This window comes from Heterocephalus glaber, unplaced genomic scaffold (genome assembly GCF_053883595.1).
Source record: "Heterocephalus glaber isolate CG9 unplaced genomic scaffold, H.glaber_assembly_v1.0 deba00001497, whole genome shotgun sequence".
Lineage (NCBI taxonomy): Eukaryota > Metazoa > Chordata > Mammalia > Rodentia > Bathyergidae > Heterocephalus > Heterocephalus glaber.
In genome coordinates, this window is record NW_028258320.1 from 18,933,958 (window position 1) to 18,951,649 (window position 17,692).

At 40.6% G+C, this 17,692-nt stretch overlaps 1 protein-coding gene across 10 annotated transcripts in view; it reads right to left on the minus strand.

Moving 5' to 3' along the window:
- The window catches only part of Tet1 (tet methylcytosine dioxygenase 1), a 122,317-nt gene that overhangs the window by 24,066 nt on the left and 80,559 nt on the right, over window positions 1-17,692 (minus strand). For 9 of the 10 annotated variants that reach the window (XM_013072998.3, XM_021259492.2, XM_087184789.1 and 6 more), the window contains 3 exons: window positions 9,247-9,458; window positions 4,063-4,213; window positions 3,664-3,750 (listed from right to left, as the gene is read on the minus strand). In XM_013072998.3, coding sequence (XP_012928452.1) covers window positions 3,664-3,750; window positions 4,063-4,213; window positions 9,247-9,458 — 450 coding nt within the window. The remainder of the gene's footprint in view (window positions 1-3,663; window positions 3,751-4,062; window positions 4,214-9,246; window positions 9,459-17,692) is intronic. The other variant, XM_087184785.1, reaches the window with a different exon arrangement.

A 17,692-nucleotide genomic window follows, 5' to 3' on the forward strand; every position in this document is an offset into this window, starting at 1 on the left:
AGCTCAGTGGCACGTGCAAGGTCCTGAATTTGATCCCCAGTACAGGGTCGGGGTGGGGGAGTAGTCAAGTGGGCAGCTAGTTGTCTACAACCAGTACTGTGTCTTCTATGCCCGAATGGCAGTAAGCTGAGTGAGGACTATGATGCCGCCTAAGTGCCTGGGTTGCTATAGACGTCTTCAAACAGGGGTGTCTGTTACAGAGGTGATCATGGTAGGAGGAATGATAGAGAGATGGGAGACCCTGGAAACGACAGTTGAAAGGCCACTGAAAGCTTTTCTGAAGCGATTACGTTGAGTCAGGTTAGAACTTGAGAAATGAGCAGACACATTCAACTGAGTCTCAAGCAGACTGGGACCAAGGATAGAACAGGAGCAGAAGGCAGATGCGGCTGTGCCTGGTGGGCGAGCTCCTAGACAGAAGGCTGTGTGTAGCACCTCACTTCTCAGTGGCCCAAGGTCCGGATGAAAGCCAAAGCCACCGAACAAGGCAAACTCTACAGGAACTCAGTTCTGTGAGTTTTGTTGGGTTTTTTTTTGTTTTTTCGGGTTTTTTTGCACGCCATGAACGTAAGTGACAACCCATTGTTTTACTACTAATTTAGGTTCATCTTTTGATTATACAAGAAATCCTGTGGTCTCAGCACTGTGGGAGGCTGAGGCAGGAAGACTGCAACTTCAAGCTAACCTGGGGAACATAGTGAGACCTTGTTTAAAAATAAAAAGGGTGGAGATATAGCTGTGTGAAAGGCCTGGGTTTGGGGGAGGGGGGAGAGAGAGACAGACAGAGAGACAAAGAAGTCCATATAGAAAATAAAAAGAAAAAAAAAGAAGCACATGTATAGAGGTCTTATTTCCAGATTAGTCCACTTGTGTGGTTCTGACTCATTGTAGCTCAAAAGTCAGGACAGTGCTTTAATAGCAGTTCATAGCTATACGTGTACATTATTTATTGTTAGGAGGAACTTTGGAGTGATGATTTAAAGACCATTTAGAAGGGTTTTTTGTTTGTTTTTTGTTTTTTGGTACCAGGGATCCAACTCGGGACCTTGTGCATGTGAGCACTGAGCTAAATCCCTGGACCTAGAAGGTTTTGATCATACTTTTTTTTGATCATGTAATACTGGGTAAGCTGGGTGTTGTATTTTTCTGCTACTACAATAATGCAGAGTAGTGGTAACAAGTTTATGTACTTCTATTGATGTAAACATTAGAAAAATCGCAGGTAGCCGGGGATTTAGCTCAGTGGTTTCTCCACCTGCTGTGCAAGCGCAAGGACCCAAGTTTGATCCCTGGTACCAAAAAAAAAAAAAAAAAAAAGGAAAAATCGCAGGTAAATTGTATTCTTCTTATGCACTATTAGGTCTAAATTCTGCAGTGTTGTGACCTCATTTGTTTGTACTTTATAATAGTACCTATTATAGAATATCCAGTGTCACTGTAAGTAAGAATAGTGTGAAAACTTAGGAAAAAAGTAGGTAAATAGAAACAAGGAGAAGAAGCTTGTATTGATAACTCTTGGTATCACTCTCTAGTGCTAAGCCCTTTAGTCAGGTTGTAAAAAATCCTAACTTTCTAGTTGTCTCATCAGAACAACATGCATGTTATATATAATAGCAGTGATTTCACATTGCATCTTTACCTACTGGTGTTTTTGGCTCTTCTTGCTGTATCTGATTTCTGGTGACCCATGGCTATAATTACTGCCCAGACCACATCTACAGATGCACTCAGCATTACTGACATGAGATCACTGCTGAGATTTCCCTTCGGAACCTCCATCCCCAATGCTCAGAGTGAACACATTACCATTGCTCTACAACATGGTCCTACGGTACTGTACTACGTATCAAAAGGCAGCACCTCCATCCCACCACTGCTCACCAATCCCTGTGTCACAACCCTGTTCTGAGCCACCATTACCCCTTCCAGGGCTGTCCTCATAGGTGGTGACCTCCCCCTGCCAAACCCACACCTGGCTAATTCCAATCCATTACTCAAACAGCATTCAGAGAGTGTAAGTCTCTTCCTCCTCCTCTCCAAACCCTTCTATGATCTTTCAGACCTCTTGCTGTGGCTTATAAGTCTGCTGCATGCACCTTACTGTCCCTTGCCTGCCAAACTTCAGCTGTACCGGCCTCTGAAAGTAGCTGGAATGAGCACTTGTCCTCCTAGATCACAAGCACTATAAGGCGTTACTTGTTAATACAAATCACCACAAGTGAAACGTTTTACATTCATTCATTACTTAGCAGGATTACGGACAAAAATTTAACAATTTTGTCAGTGTTCAAAATATAATTATATACTAACACACACTTCTATCATGTCATATTTAGAAAGAACGAGCAGCCCACTACAGAGTAGCAATGGTGAACCTTTTAGAACTTTCAATGATAAAAAGCCCACATGTGCCATAGGTTTGCCACCACTGGTTAATTTTATTTTTATTTCTGGTACTGGGGATCGAACTCAGGACCTTGCTCTTGAGAGGCAGGCTCGGCACCACCGAGCTAAATCTCTGTCCCTTACCACCACTGCTTTCGGGTATTCCCATCTAAGAGCACAGGATCTGTCCATTTTCAGTTATCTGTGTCCCTTTTGTAAAGTTTTATAGTTTTCTACTGAAGAGTTTAATATACTTCGTGCTGGCCTTTTTCTGAGATAATTTATTGATAGAGAAGAAAGTTACTGAAATTTAACAAAATAGCCCATTATGTAGCCATCCTGTAAACTCTATTAACAATCATAATATTGTGTGGCTTAATTATTGTGTATTCTCAACATGGGAGATAATAGTATCTGCAAATAATTTTTGAGTTAATGCTATTATTTTATTGAATTAGCTGAAAAAATCTAGAAAATGCTATTTGGTTATCTCTTTAAAGGGAATATTATTTAATAATTTTAAGCTCTTGTTTTGTTTTGTTTTTTTGGTACTGGGGATCGAACTCCTTGGCTTGTCCTTGGGCTTGTGAGGCAAGTGGCAAAACCACTGAGCTAAATCCCCGGCCCGATTTTAAGCTCTTTTTGAAAGTTGTTACATTAACTGTAGTACATATACACTACATATACTGATGGATTAATTCTGGCTATTTAATTTTGTGCTTTGTATTTATCTTGCATGCCAGTGATTTTTAAACCATTTCCGGTGATTTATGGAAGGATTGTTTTAAGAAGTTTTAAAAATATATACCTTGTCAACTATGTGCAACACTTAAAGAGTAGTGTTTTCCAAACTGTGGGGCATGATCTCTTGGCTGGCCATATCAGTTGAATCAGCATTTTATAAAGAAATGAAAGTTAATAATATTGTCATAAATTAGAAGAATCCATATTAACTTGAAGGTAAATATTAAAGTCTTACTTTTGTTTTATTCATTTGTATAAATGCAAGTGCATTTATAATGCTTTTTACTTTTGGTCACTGCTCAAAATTTGGAAAACACTGACCTTCCAGTTAATTAATTGGTAAATCCTCATCCCCTAAACAAAGCACAACACATCACCATACCTTCTTTTGAGCCACACCCCCTCCCACTGCCTCCCACTCTCAATTTGAAAAGAACATGGAATCATATTTATCGGTTCTTTTTTATATTTAAAAAATTTAAGAATTCAGCTTATTTAAACTTAACACCAAGGTTGACTAATTTCTTTGCTCACCATGGCCACGTGTTCCTTACAGACTCGTTCCGGTTTCACATATCTTCTTTCTGGATTACGTCCTTTAGTAATTCTTTCATAGTAGGTCTGTGGGTAGTAAACTTTCTGAGACTTTGAAATGCTGGCAAATGGTTTTTCCTACTCTGGCTGGGTATAGAATTCTAGGTTCTTTTAACAATGATTTCCTTGGGGTTTGGGGAGCATGAGGAGGGGAGGCGGGCCACAGACAATTGGGATTTGGGTTGACAGTTAAAGCCCTTACTTATTTAGAATTTTAAATTATTTATATATACTTAGTATTTTGTTACTACTTTTTCAACTTTTGTTAGTTTCAAAAAAAATAAAGAAATGTACTTATATATACACTGTGTAATGAAAAAAAAAAAACAAACCACTTACGTGTAAGGGAGAACTTGGATCAATTCTAAATCTTCTGGGGCTTGGGCTTCTACCAAATTTGCATCCATTGAAATACATGCTCCATGAGCAGCCAAAAGAAAATGAAGCTCCACACCTCTCTGGGTCAATTCCTTGACATGTGCAGGTACGACTGTAAGATGGTAATGGCAAGGGAGTCAGCTGAGGAAGTCGGATAATTCCTCTGGCAGAACACTTCCAGGTCACAGAACTTTGGCAATATAGACAAATGAACAACTAACATGTATCCATTTTATAACTACAATTTACACAAAAATGTTTGTTGAAGATTTTAATTTCAAATAAATGGCAAAATATACAAATCTAAAATATTTAGATCTAGGGAGAATCCACTTTCTGGATCCCCTTCTGTCTCTCTTAGACAGAAGCCATCTTTCCTTCAATATTTCCTACTCTTAAAAAGTATATTTACATCTAGGGTTCTAAAAGCAATCATTTTGATTTGAAGATTGCTGAAGTGAAGAAATAATGGGCCTGGATTTCTTTTTTTTTTTGAGACAGGTTCTCAACTATGTAGAGTTCAGGTTGGCCTCTAACTTGTCACGATCTGTCTGCCTCACCCTCCCAAGTGCTGGGATTATAGGTGAGCAACACCAGGCCCAGCTTGGGCCTGGATTTTAAATCCAGGATTTATTCTCTATCAGAAACCAAAATTAGATGGGGCCAGGGATTTAGCTCAGTGGCTCTGCAGCCTGCCCCTCAAGCACAAGGACCCGAGTTACATCCCCGTACCAAAAAAAAAAAAAAAAAAAAAAAAAAAAAGAAAGAAATCAAATTAGAAAGCCATATTACTCTTTTGCATCTTAGTTCTTTTATGTAAAAAATGAGACCGATACAATTTTCTTTTCTTTTTTTTTGGTACCGGGGATCGAACTCGGATCCTCGCGCTTGCACAGCAGGCCATGAAACCACTGAGCTAGATCCCCCGCCCATGATACAATTTTTGTTTTGTTTTTTTGGTACTGGGGATCGAACTCTGGACCTTGCGCTTTCGAGGTTGGCCCTGGAACCACTGAGCTAAATCCCCAGCCCCACCATGATACAATTTTCTGAGAATTAAAGGAGAATATGACATATTGAATGTAAAATCACTGTCAATTTTATTTGGAATTTTTTTTTTTTTTTGAGACAGGGTCTCGCTTTATAGTTCAGGCTGGCCCTGAACTCACTATGTATCCCAATCTGGCCTCAAACTGAAGGCAATCCTCCTACCTCTGCCTCCCTAGTGGTAGGATTACAGGCGTGTGCCACTACGACCCGCCACTGTCAAATTTTTTTTTTTTTGGTACCGGGGATGGAACTCGGGTCCTTGCGCTTGCACAGCAGGCAGCAAAACCACTGAGCTAAATCCCCGGCCCTTGGCCACTGTCAATTTTAAAGAAAGCCTTTCTAAGTATCAAAATGAGAATTCAGCAGTAATTTGGTAAATACTTTTGGGTATTTCTGAAGCCCTAAATTAGGCTGTAGGGTAGACATGACAATGAACACACACACACAAAGATACAAAACCAAGAAAATAGCGCACCCTCTTCTAGTGGTTTTAAATTTGCACAATAGTTAAAACTTCTAATAGAATAAATGTAGCACTTATAAAATGATAAGCTGGGTATGGTGGTGCATGCCTGTAATCCCAGCACTAGGGAGGCTAAGGCAGGAGGATTACTGAGTTGAAGCCAGCCTGATCTGGACCCTGTCTCAAAAAAAAAAAATCTATATCCATATCTATACCTATCTATCTGTATAAAAGGCTAACAATAAAACCTAGTAAGACCTTTCTCAAAGTTAAGTAAAATAATGTAGAAATTTATAGATCAAAACTATTGGTTACACTGAAAGTAAAAGAAAAGAAGATATCCTATTCCTTATAAGAAAAGAGCAGTTCAGATATAACTATGAAGGGAAAAGTGAAGAGTAGTTCAATTATGCTAACTATCCCTTAAACTTCTTACAAAGATGGGATAGATATTTGGAAGGAGGATGAGATAGCACAGTGACTTGAAAAAGAAAAATGAGATGCAAGTGGGTTAAATTAAAACCAAAACTGATAAATTCGAAATTGCACAAGGAAATTAGAATTACCAAACAAATAGAAAAATAGGTGATTCATGTATGCCAAGGAAAAAATACATATGTAGAAGAGAAAAATGTACTTTAACTCACTATTGACTGTTATTTTAAAATTAACATAGGAAATATGACAAATTGTGAGACAATACAGCTTCCTTGAGCAACTTCATCAAAAAAGAACAAACTGACTTCAGATAGTTTATATTAAACGTTAAGTGTAGTTAAATTGCCAATAACTTTTTTTTTTTTTTGGAGACAGGGTCTCACTATGTATCCCAGGGTGGTCTTGAACTTGGCAGCAATCTTCCTGCCTCAGACTCTTGAGTGCTGGGATTACAGGCAAGCACCACCATGCCTGCCTTAAGTGCTGAGAATTCTAAACCTTACTTGAATCAGAAAGAAACAGACAAGGGCCAGGGATTTAGCTCAGTGGTTCCACCACAAGGACCCGAGTTAGATCCACGGTACAAAAAAAAAAGAAAGAAGTAGACAAACCAAAATTAACAAAGAATCAACAAAAATAGCCTTTTCTGATCAGTAATTTCAATGCCATGAAGGGCAAAGACCAAGATAAATGGATTTAGACAGCAAAAAGACAAAATAATAAAACACATCAAATCTGAGGTTGGGGAAAATTACTGTGATGCACAGTATTAGAAACTACATGTTTGAATATAAAGTAGAAATTATGTAACAGTTTTGTTGTTGTTTTGGTACAGGGGATTGAACTTGGGTCCTTGAGCTTGCAGGGCAGGCGGTGGAACCACTGAGCTAAATCCCTGGCCCTGTTCTTTTTATTCACATAATATCTTGCAATGTAGCCCAGGGTGGCTTCTAACTCAAAATCCTTCCTGCCTCAGCCTCCTCAACCTGAGAGTAGAGGAATGCACTACCAAGCCTGTGTATTTTCATTAGAGTTAAATTTCATTATCATGGTAATTATATTGTGGTTATATAAAAGAATGTTTTTATTTTTAGGTAAATCCACTCTGATGGAGTATTCTGGTGGAGAGGCATAAACGCTTTCAAAATAATGTAAATCAATAGTGACATTGTCTATTGTGTGCCTACATATGTATATAAATGCAACAGTAATGTAGTTCACTGAGTATTCTTACATTTTCAGTAAATATGAAGTTTTAAAAAATAATTTGGTGGCTTTACATTAGGCAAAATGATACTTATTAACTTAGAACAGGTATTATGTATCTCCACAGAATAAGACAATTAGCAGATGTTAATTTTGTGTGGACATTGGGAAGAAAATTACATATATTTTAAACTATATATATATATATATATATATATATATATATATATTTTTGGTACTGGGGATCAAACTCGGGTCCTTGAGCTTGCGCAGCAGGCGGCGAAACCACTGAGCTAAATCCCCCTGGCCTAAACTTATATTTTGAATAATGACTTCCAGGGGATTCCAGTAGTGGGGACTCAATCCAGGGCCTTCACACTGAGCTACAGGCCCAGCCCTTTTTAAATTTTGAGATAAGGTCTTGCTAAATTGCTAAAGCTGAGATCAAATTGGGGATCCTCCTGGTTCAGCCTCCCAGAGTGCTGGGATCACAGGGGTATGCAACCACATCTGGCAGTCCTATCGAATATTAAAACAGTACAGGGCTGAGAATGTAATTTAGTGGTAGCATACACAAGGCCATGGGTTTAATCCCTAGCACATTAAAAAAATGATTTTAAGAAGTATTAAAAGAAAACATGGGTCGATTGTTCTAACTTCTTAGAGGGAAACATATCTAAACACCTTTTAAAATTCACACTCAGGGGCTGGGGATTTAGCTCAGTGGTTCTGCCGCCTGCCTTGCAAGCGCAAGGTCCTGAGTTCAATCCTCAGTACAAAAAACAAACAAATAAAAAAATTCAAAATCAAATAAGGTCAGATCTGTTTAACTGGATTACTAAAGAAACTTTTTTACTTTTTTTTTTTTGGTACCCGGGATCGAACTCGGGTCCTTGTCCTTGCGCAGCAGACGGCGAAACCACTGAGGTAAATACCCGGCCCTACTAAAGAAACTTTTGTAAAAGATGGCATAGCAAAAAGGATAAAGACAAGCTGGGAAAAGTATTTGCAAATGACAATCCAGACAAAGTTTTATTAGCCCCAATATATAAAAATGGAGACAAATTGAACATTGACCCTTTAGAAAATTGACCTAGAATAATTAACAGATGACTGACAAGGAAGATAAGAAAGGGCAGGTGTGGCATGGAGACCCAAGTCTGCATTCCCAGCACTGGAGACTACACTGGAGGACGCTGTGCTCTTCTAGTCAGCCAGGAACAGATGCCGACCCTTGCTCGACCTCTTCTCAAAGGAAAAAAATAATAAAGGACTGGCCAGTGGCTTTTAACTAGGGGGAAAAAGACTCACCATAATTAAAACGCAATCACACTCACACTGATGCCCTTTCCCTATTAAATGGCCCAAAACTTAAATCTGACAACACATTCATTGCAAGAACATAGGAAAACAACTAATCTCTTACTATGAACAGAGAAAATCCATGTGCGGACAGCCCTTTAGAAGGAACTTTCTGTTAAAATCGCTTTCCTTCCCACTGTGTGTGCATGTATGCTCAGGTACCAGAGACAGAAACAGTAAAGAATCCCCTAGGGACTGGTGGTGTCTTTCAGCACAGGGGTGGGGGGGGGGGCACTTGAAGCAGGAGGAAGAGCACCACCTCAAAATTGTGGCCCTAACTCAGTGAAATGATTAACTCAACATTCCTGCTTTTTGCAGTACTGGGAGTTGAACCCAGGGCTCTGATATGGGTCTTTATTTATCCCCAGGCCGTTTGGAATTTGCTGTTTCCCAGGTAGAACTCCACCTCAGGGTCCTCCTGCCTCAGGCTCCCAAGTGATGGAATTAGAGCTGCATACCACCAAGTCTGGGTTCAATAATTCAATGAAAATGCTAACTGCTTTTAGCTCCTCAGCACCTAAAATCCCATGACCCCATGTAATATACTGAGTTGGTAATTAAGTAACAATTTACCATGACATACTAGAGATCTGAATTTCAAAGCGGTACAAAACAGATTGGATTACTTTTCATTGAGGGTACATCTTCGGTCTGTCGGGTGACCACTGTATGACTTTAGGTTCTCAGTGAGCTCCGTGTACAGTCTGTCCGCCATCGGCAGTGGGATGCCATCCCACAACATGATGAGCACCACTATCACAGCGGTCTCGCACTGGTGGCCTGGGCGCTGCCGGACCAGACAAAGAACCTTCTCTTCCTCACTGCTTCTTCTGATTACCTGCAAAAGCAGAATGTATTTATCTATGGAAAATGAGCATCCTAAGTGTGAAGGCAATGGGCACTCCTTCTAAAACTCCATACGGTTCTATTTCAGTTTTTTAAAAAAATCTATCTTATATCGCCAGGGGCAGAAGCCACTTTAAAGCCCAGGGGACGGTGCACTGTCTCATACTTCCCTCCTCACTGAAAGCGTCTCAGTTCACGTGATGAACAAAAGGCAGGGAGAAGAGAAATCTGTACTTGCAAAGAAGTCTGTTTTGGTTCACTATTGTTATGGTTTGCAAAAGAGAAAACAGTACTGGGAAAAATATAATTCTTCTGTTCTTCCACAAATGTGAACAATAGAACACAGCTGAGTGAAAAGAACCCAAAACTCCCAACATTAAAACTAAGATTAAGGCTGGGTATGGTGGAGAGTGTTTGGAACTTCAGCACCAGGGAGGCTGAAGCAGGAGGATTGTGTTTGAGGCTGTAGCTCAGTGAGCCCTGGGTTTCATCCCTCATATCACAATACATCACATTACTATTCTATCCATCTATCTATACAGGCAGTAGTGGGGATTCATCCAAGAATTCTGAGTTTTATCCCCAGCACTTTAATTAATTAATCACAGGCTGGCCTTGGACTCTGAGATCCTTCTGCCTCAGCCTCCATGTGCTGGGATTATAGATGTGTACCACCGCTCCTGGTTTTTAGTTTTCATTTTGAGACAGGGTTTTACCAAACTGCACACATGGTACTTGAAGTTGTGATCCTTCTGGCTCAGCCTCTCATACCGGGATTACAGGCTTAAGCCTCCATGCTCTGCTAAAAATAAATAAATGAATAAACCTGAACACTGAAATTTAGCCATACGAGGAAGTTATAGATCTTCACCTCAGTGAATTGTTTTTGCTATATAGAATAATATATGAAGCAATGACCCTGTAGTTTCTGTGATTTCTTCTTGCTACCAAAACTATGTGTTAGATCAACTTTCATCAAAAATTAAGGTGGTGCAGCTGACCTGATGAATGCAAAAAATGACAAACTTGGGCTGGGAACGTGGCTCAGTGGCACAGCACCTGCCTGGCAATCACGAGGCCCTAAATTTGATTAGAAGTACAAAAAAGGGGACAAATTTGAACTTAAATATTTATTCTTTTAGCTAAAACTGACTCATGGCCTTGGAGTGATAAAAGGGCATCAGGATTTAAAATACTGCTTATTGCTTCTGCTGTTTATTAATCTATAGGAATGCCAGTATATAAAATCACCCAACTATGTTTGAAAATCCCTCCAAGCCAGGCATGGTGGCACAAACCTGTAATCCCACATCTCTAGGAGGCAGAGCAGGAGGGTTACAAGTTCAAACTCAGCCTGAGAAATTTAGTGATTTTGCAAGACCTTGTGGATCTGATAGTGCATGCTTGTAATCCCAGTGCTCAGGAGGCTGAGGCAGAAGGATCGCTGTAAATTTGAGGTCAGCCTGGGCTACATAATGAGTTCAAAGCCAGATCGAAATGGTTTGTGAGACCCTCTCAAAAAATATAAATAAATTTTAAAAAGAGCCGGGATGTAGCTCAGTGTAAAGACCCTGGGTTCTATCTCCCCTATCACAAAACAAAACAAACAAACCCATTTTCTGAAAACCTTTATAATTAGAGCTGAAATACGATCGAACAATCCTACCTCTTGGTATATATTCAGAATCAAGAGGAAGCGCTCAAAGGGGTCTTCGCATACCTGAGTATAGAGCAGCAACTCAAGTGGCCACCAAAAATGAGCAGACAGGGCTGGGGATTTAGCTCAGTGGTTCTGGTGCCTGCCTCACAAGCACAAGCTCCCGAGTTCGATCCCAGGTACAAAAAAAAAAAAAAAAGAAAAAAGAAAAAAAAAAAAGAAGACAAAACATGGTCCATACACACTATGAGATATGACTTATCTTTAATCCTGCCACACGCACAGCATGGATGACTCTCCAGGACATTAAGCCAGGCACAAAAGGACAAAGACTCCATGAATGTACTCATCTAAGGTTACTGAAACTATCAAATTTATAGGAACAGAAAGTACCCTGGTGGGGCTGGGGATTTAGCTCAGTGGTTCCAGTGCCTGCCTTGCAAGCACAAGGTCCTGAGTTCAATCTCTGGTTACCATCCCCCCAAAAAAGTTTGGGCCAGGGATTTAGCTCAGTGGTTCCAGGCCTACCTCGAAAGCGCAAGGTCCTGAGTTCAATCCTCAGTACAAAAAAAAAAAAAAAATGCACAGAAGCTGGTGTGATGGCACACATCTGTAATCCCAGAACTCATGAGGTTGAAGCAGGAGGGCTACATAGTGAGATCCAGGTGAGCCTGACCTGCATAGTGAGACCTTGTCTCAAAAAGCAAACACACAAAAACCCCAAAATAAATAAAAGAAATAAAAAGGGCCAGAGATTTAGCTCAGTGGCACCACGCCTGCCTTGTCAGCCCAAGGTCCCGAGTTTGATCCCCCGTACCAAAAAAGAAAGTACCTTGGTGGTTACCAGGGGGAATGGGGAAAGCAGAATTGTTATGTAATGGGGATACAATTGAGATTGTAAGATAAAAAAGTTCTGGGGCTGTTTCACACCACTGACCCCTGCCCTTAAAAGTGATCACCATGGAGAGGGCTTGGTGGTACATGCCTGGGATGGGCTGGGATGAGCTTAATGGCAGAGTGCTTGCCTAGCACACCGAAGACTTTAGTTCAACCACCAGTACCACAAGGAAGAAAAAAAAAAAAAGAATAAGGTAGCAATTTTTATGTTATGTGTTTCTTATTTAAAACAAAAATAACAGCCAGAAGAGATTGAGAAGCTAAATGTGGTGGCACATTCCTGTAATCCTAGCACTGGGGAGGCTGAGGCTGGTGGATCACTATGAGTTTGAGTTTGAAGCCAGCCTGGGCTACACAATGGGGTGGGTTGAAGGCCAGCCTGAGCTACAGTGAGACCTTGTCTCAAAAACACCAAAACAAAAAGGGAAAGAAAAGAGGTTGAAGAAGAGGCACTACATACCCAGTAGAACTGCTAAAATAATACAGGTACAAAATATGAAGTACAAAACTGGAACTCTTCATATATTGTGTATTTATAATATTTAAGGTGGACATGGTGGTACATGCCTGTTATCCCGCCCTCAGGTGGCTGAAGCAGGAGGATCACCCTGAGTTTGAGGCCAGCCTGAACTACACAGTGACACTTTGTCTCAAAAAAACCAAAAAAGTAAAATTAAATTTAAGAAGGTAATTACTTTGGAAAAATGTTAGTATCAAAAGCTGAAAATATGCATACATCTACAATCCAGAAATTCTGCTTCAAGATCCATACTAACTAGAAATGCATTTTTGCATTTCCCAAAGTCAGCAGCATGATTCACAGCTGTCTCCAACTAGAAATAACCAAAATGTCATCACCAAGAGAATGGCCTAATACATTTTAATTATTCACAATAATAGAACATTACTTAGCAATGAGAATGATTTACAATTAAACACAAGGTGCAATAATCACATAATTACAGTGCTGAGTCAAAGAGAGAGGGGAGGGAAATACTCTAAGAATTCTTTGTATAATAAATTGTAATACAAATGAGATTAATCCTTAATGTTAGGGAGCAGGAGAGTGGTTATTCTGAGACGTAGCAAGGGACCGAGAAGGAACATGAAGGATGCTTTGGAGGTGCTAGTAAACATTCGATCCTCATTCAAAGACTGTTCACTCCGCACCATTTCTGGGAGTGGAGGACTGCTGAACACTTCTGTGAGTTGTAGTTAATTAACAAGGTTGATCTTAATGTAGATGAAAAAAAGCAAAAGAAAAACCCCCAGACTGGCAGACTAGGTGGTAAATGCCTGTAATACCAGCAGTCTGGGAGGCTGATGGAGGACAATGGCAAATTTGAGCCTTTATGCCTAATCTGGGCTATTTAGCAAGAATTTATCTCAAAATTTTTTTTAAAAGGGGTGGGGATATAACTCAGCATGAAGGACCTGGGCTCAACCCCCAGTACAAAAAACAACCAACCCAAAACTTAGAAATTGGTTCCTTTTTTTTTTTTCAGTGCCGGGGATCAAACTCGGGTCCTTTTGAGAAATTGGTTACTTTTTGATTGTTTTAACCCTAGCCTTTAGATCCTTGTTAATTTTATTTTGTTCTTTTATGTTGTTTGAGACAAGACATATGTTGTGTAGTTCAGCCTGGCCTCAAACTTACTACAATCCTCCTGCCTCAGCCTCCAAAGTGCTGGGATTACAGGTGTGCCCTTCGATGTCCAGCATCCCCCGCCACCTTTTTGTTGTTATTGTTGTTCCTTTCTGTCAAGGCTTTGTTTGTCTTCCCTTACTTTTTTTTTTTTTCCTGAGAAACTGCTTATTACTGGGCCAGCACACTGGTAAATTTCTTAACTTCCTACTACTCAGAGTTGGGATGTAATGAGGGTTAGTAGCTCCTTTATGTTTTACTTTCCATTGGATACTTGGCTCTGGAGCCCAGAACTCAGTTCACAGGAAGCCCACATCAAATACTTGTTAAGTGAATGCTTAAAACCCACAAAAACCTAATGGTTACATTTTTATAAAAATTTTAAATACTGTAATTTATACTGTTAATAAGAAAACCTTCATTAAAACTTTTCTCAAGTAACACTTTCTTAGCCTATGGTAATACATGCCTGTCATCCCAGAACTAGGAAGGCTGAGGCAGGAGGATTACTGAGTTTGAGGCCAGCCTGGGCTACACAGTGAGTTCAAGGCCAGCCTGGACTACACAGCAAGACCCTGCCTCAAAACAAACACACACAAGAGAAAACCACTCTGAGATCCCACCTTACTCTGGCCAGGATGGCCATCATCCAGAATTCAAAAACAACAATTGCTGGAAGGCTGTGGGGAAAAGGAACCCTTCTATGTGACAGACAGGAGTGTAAACTAGTGCAGCCACTGTAGAAACCTGTTTGGAGATTCCTCAGAAGCCTGGAAATAAATCCCAGTCACCTCAGCTCCCTCTCTCCTGGATATCCTCAAAACACAGACACCTACATAGACACCTGCAGGCAGCACCAGAGCGGTTCGAAGTAGCCTTGCTCTTCAGAGAGCTGCTCCCCCACCAGGTGACTGGATAAAAAGGGATGTACATGCAGTATGGGATTGGACTCAGCCAAAGGGAGACGGAACTCAGGTCACTCGAAGGAAAATGGATGGATCAAGACCATAATGTTAAGAGGTAGAAATGCTATCACATGGTTTCTTTCACATGAGAAGCCCAGAATAGAAATAAAGAGCAAAATAAAGGAGAAATGGCAGGAAGGAGGGAGGCAGACCTTCTGGTGATGAGGAAGAGGGTGTGAGGGGAAAGGGGAGGGGAGGAAAAGGGAACTGAAAATGACTAAAGCACAAAAGTACGAAAACAAATGGAAATATTACGTACTGTAAATACATACCAAAAACAAAAAAGTTTCCTTAAAAAATGAGCTATATAATCAAGTGAGCTAGCAAAACAGTAATTATAATGTTAGATTAGGAGATAATAGGGTTTGGGCCTGGATTTAGCTCAGTGGTGTCGCCACATGCTTCACAAGTGCAAGGTCCCAGTTTGATCCCCAGTATCAAAAAAAAAAAAAAAAAAAAAAGTAGGAGATAATAGGCTTAAGAGGAAAAAGCCATGTTTTATAGCCAAAAGAAAGCAAAGAGTGATGACTAGCACCAACCACCTGCACCCGGCCTAATCTGATCACTGAAGTGCAGATGGTGATCTAATATTCAGATGATGTCACAGGCACTAATAAGTCCAGGCCACCACTCCTATATTCAGGGTGCTGTCATGGTAATGTAGGAGGAAGTGCCTGATTTGTGCACAGATATAAGCAGCCCCAAGGCAGAGCCCAAAAATAAAGAGACAGCAGAGGAAGAGACTAGGCAGAACCTCATCAAAGGGACACTTTTGAGAAGTGTATAAAAGGCATGGCGGTGCACATGTGTAATCTCAGCACTTGGGAGGCTGAGGCAGGAGGTCTGTTGTGACATTGAGGCCAGCCTGAACTACATAGTGAGACCCTGTCTCAAAAAACAAAAATAATAAAAATAAAGATAGATATTTAGGTCCTGGGGATAGAACACAGAGCCTTGAGCATGCTACACAAGAGCTCTACCACTGAGCTGTATCACCAACCCAAAGCAAGATTTAAAGATTTTTGGAAACTTCATTTTGATTTAGTCTTCACCCTGACACTCAGTCACATCGAATAGGAGCATTAAAGAAACCATCTATGCATGCTTCATTGTAATTCCTGTGGTACAAACAACCTTAAGAAGGAGCTGGTGGCCAGGGCCTGGTGTGGTTTGAACTCTCCCACTGCAGTCCTCACCCCAAGGGCTCGGGGCAGGAAAGTGCTGGGGTTAAAGGCCACAGTGCATCTAAGACCCTACATCACCTTTTCCTCCAACACCTCCTAAATAACAAGGTAACAACAAGGGCCGGAAGTGATGGGGCAAAAAGACCAAGTTTCTGCCAAAGGCTCATACTTATGTGGGAGTGCCAGCAAAAACTTCGAAAGGGAACTGTCAAGAAAAGAACTGAGGTGCTGGGAATTTAGCTCAGTGGCATCTCGCCTGCCTGGCAAGCGCAAGACTCTGAGCTTGATCCCCAGTACAAAAAAAAAAAATCAAAAGAAAAGAAAAGAACAGTGCTGCCGGCCAGAAAAAGTGTCACAATGGTTTACAAAGTGGTGCTGTCCTTTTACAATTTGCTGTGAGGCCTTTGTGTCCCACCATCATAAAGAGAAGCAAGTGCCAGGAGTGGGGGCCCAGGCCAGTAATCCCTAATCCCAGCACTCTGGACGCTGAGGCAGGAGGATCACTGTAAATTTGTGGCTACTCTGGGATACACAGTGAGACCTTTTGTCAAAAACCCCAAAATCAAAAAAGAATAAACAAACAAACAAATGGAGTCAAGTACAGCCAACAAATAGTGTAGGGCCCTACTATTAGCATAAGCCTGCACACAGTGATTACCAAAACCAAACAAAATATACTTATATATATGAGATAAAATCCTCATTTAGGTTAATGTTTAATATCAAATATAAAGGAAGAATGTACATATCCAATTTGAAGTAATGCAGCCCACTAGTTAAGAGTTTATAAGGGGGGGCCGGGGATTTAGCTCAGTGGTTCCGGCGCCTGCCTTGCAAGCGCAAGGTCCCAAGTTTGATCCCCGGTACCAAAAAAAAAAAAAGTCTATTAGGAGACCTTGGTTCAAAATGACTGACCTTCATATTCTCCCCTACCCCAGTTAGGACTTAACCGAACTAGTAGTGCCATTCCAAATGATCTGATGGGAAAGTCCTGAAGACTGCAGAAGCCAGGCATGGGAGTGTCCTTCTGTAATCCCAGCCACTGAGACTTGAGAGACTGAGGCAAGGGAATCTCAAATTTGAGGAGAAACTGGGTAATTTCACGAGATCATGTCTCAACATAAAATTTTAAAAGGGAAAGGGCTCGTGGTAGAGCACTTATCTAATATAAATGAGGGCTTGGGGGTCAATCCTCCCTCAGTACTGGGTTAAGAAAAAAAGACTATATATAAAATGAAAAGACCTGAACCCTTCAGCCTCTATCCAGGTTCAAGTTTGGATTTAGACACCTTCAGGCTACTTCCAGCTTGAATACTCAAAGTTCTCTAGTTTCAGAAAATAGCTACTCATGAATAGCAAAGCTATATTACTTTAAGACACCAATTCAAGTTCAAAGTATTCCATTTTGTAACCCAGGGCCTATGATTTCCATAGTCATTTACTCAAGACAAATTCATTAACAACTCCAAGCTAAGCACTGCTCCAGGCACTAGCAGTGAGAGTGTATTTTAAATAAGACAACCTGGAAACTACAAAAACTAAAGCTGAATTAATTTAGGGATTTTTTTTCCTAAAATCCTCATCAACATAGGATTACCCTGCCCCCAAGTCACCTGATGCTCCCTTTTATTGTGTGTGCCCAATAAATGATGGCTACCTCGGAGAATCTTTGTCTTTGCCCACCCTGAGGCACTGACCTCCGGCCCCCCATACACTTTGAAATTACACAAGTCTCTTTTGTCTTTTTTTCTTTAGCTCTCGCCGACCCCCTTTCTAGGCAGTGGGAGGACTGACCACCCTCTGATAAATTATGACATGTACACTGTTTTCACAGACATGGAATAGCAATACTTGAGTTTGTTATCATGATTACACTAC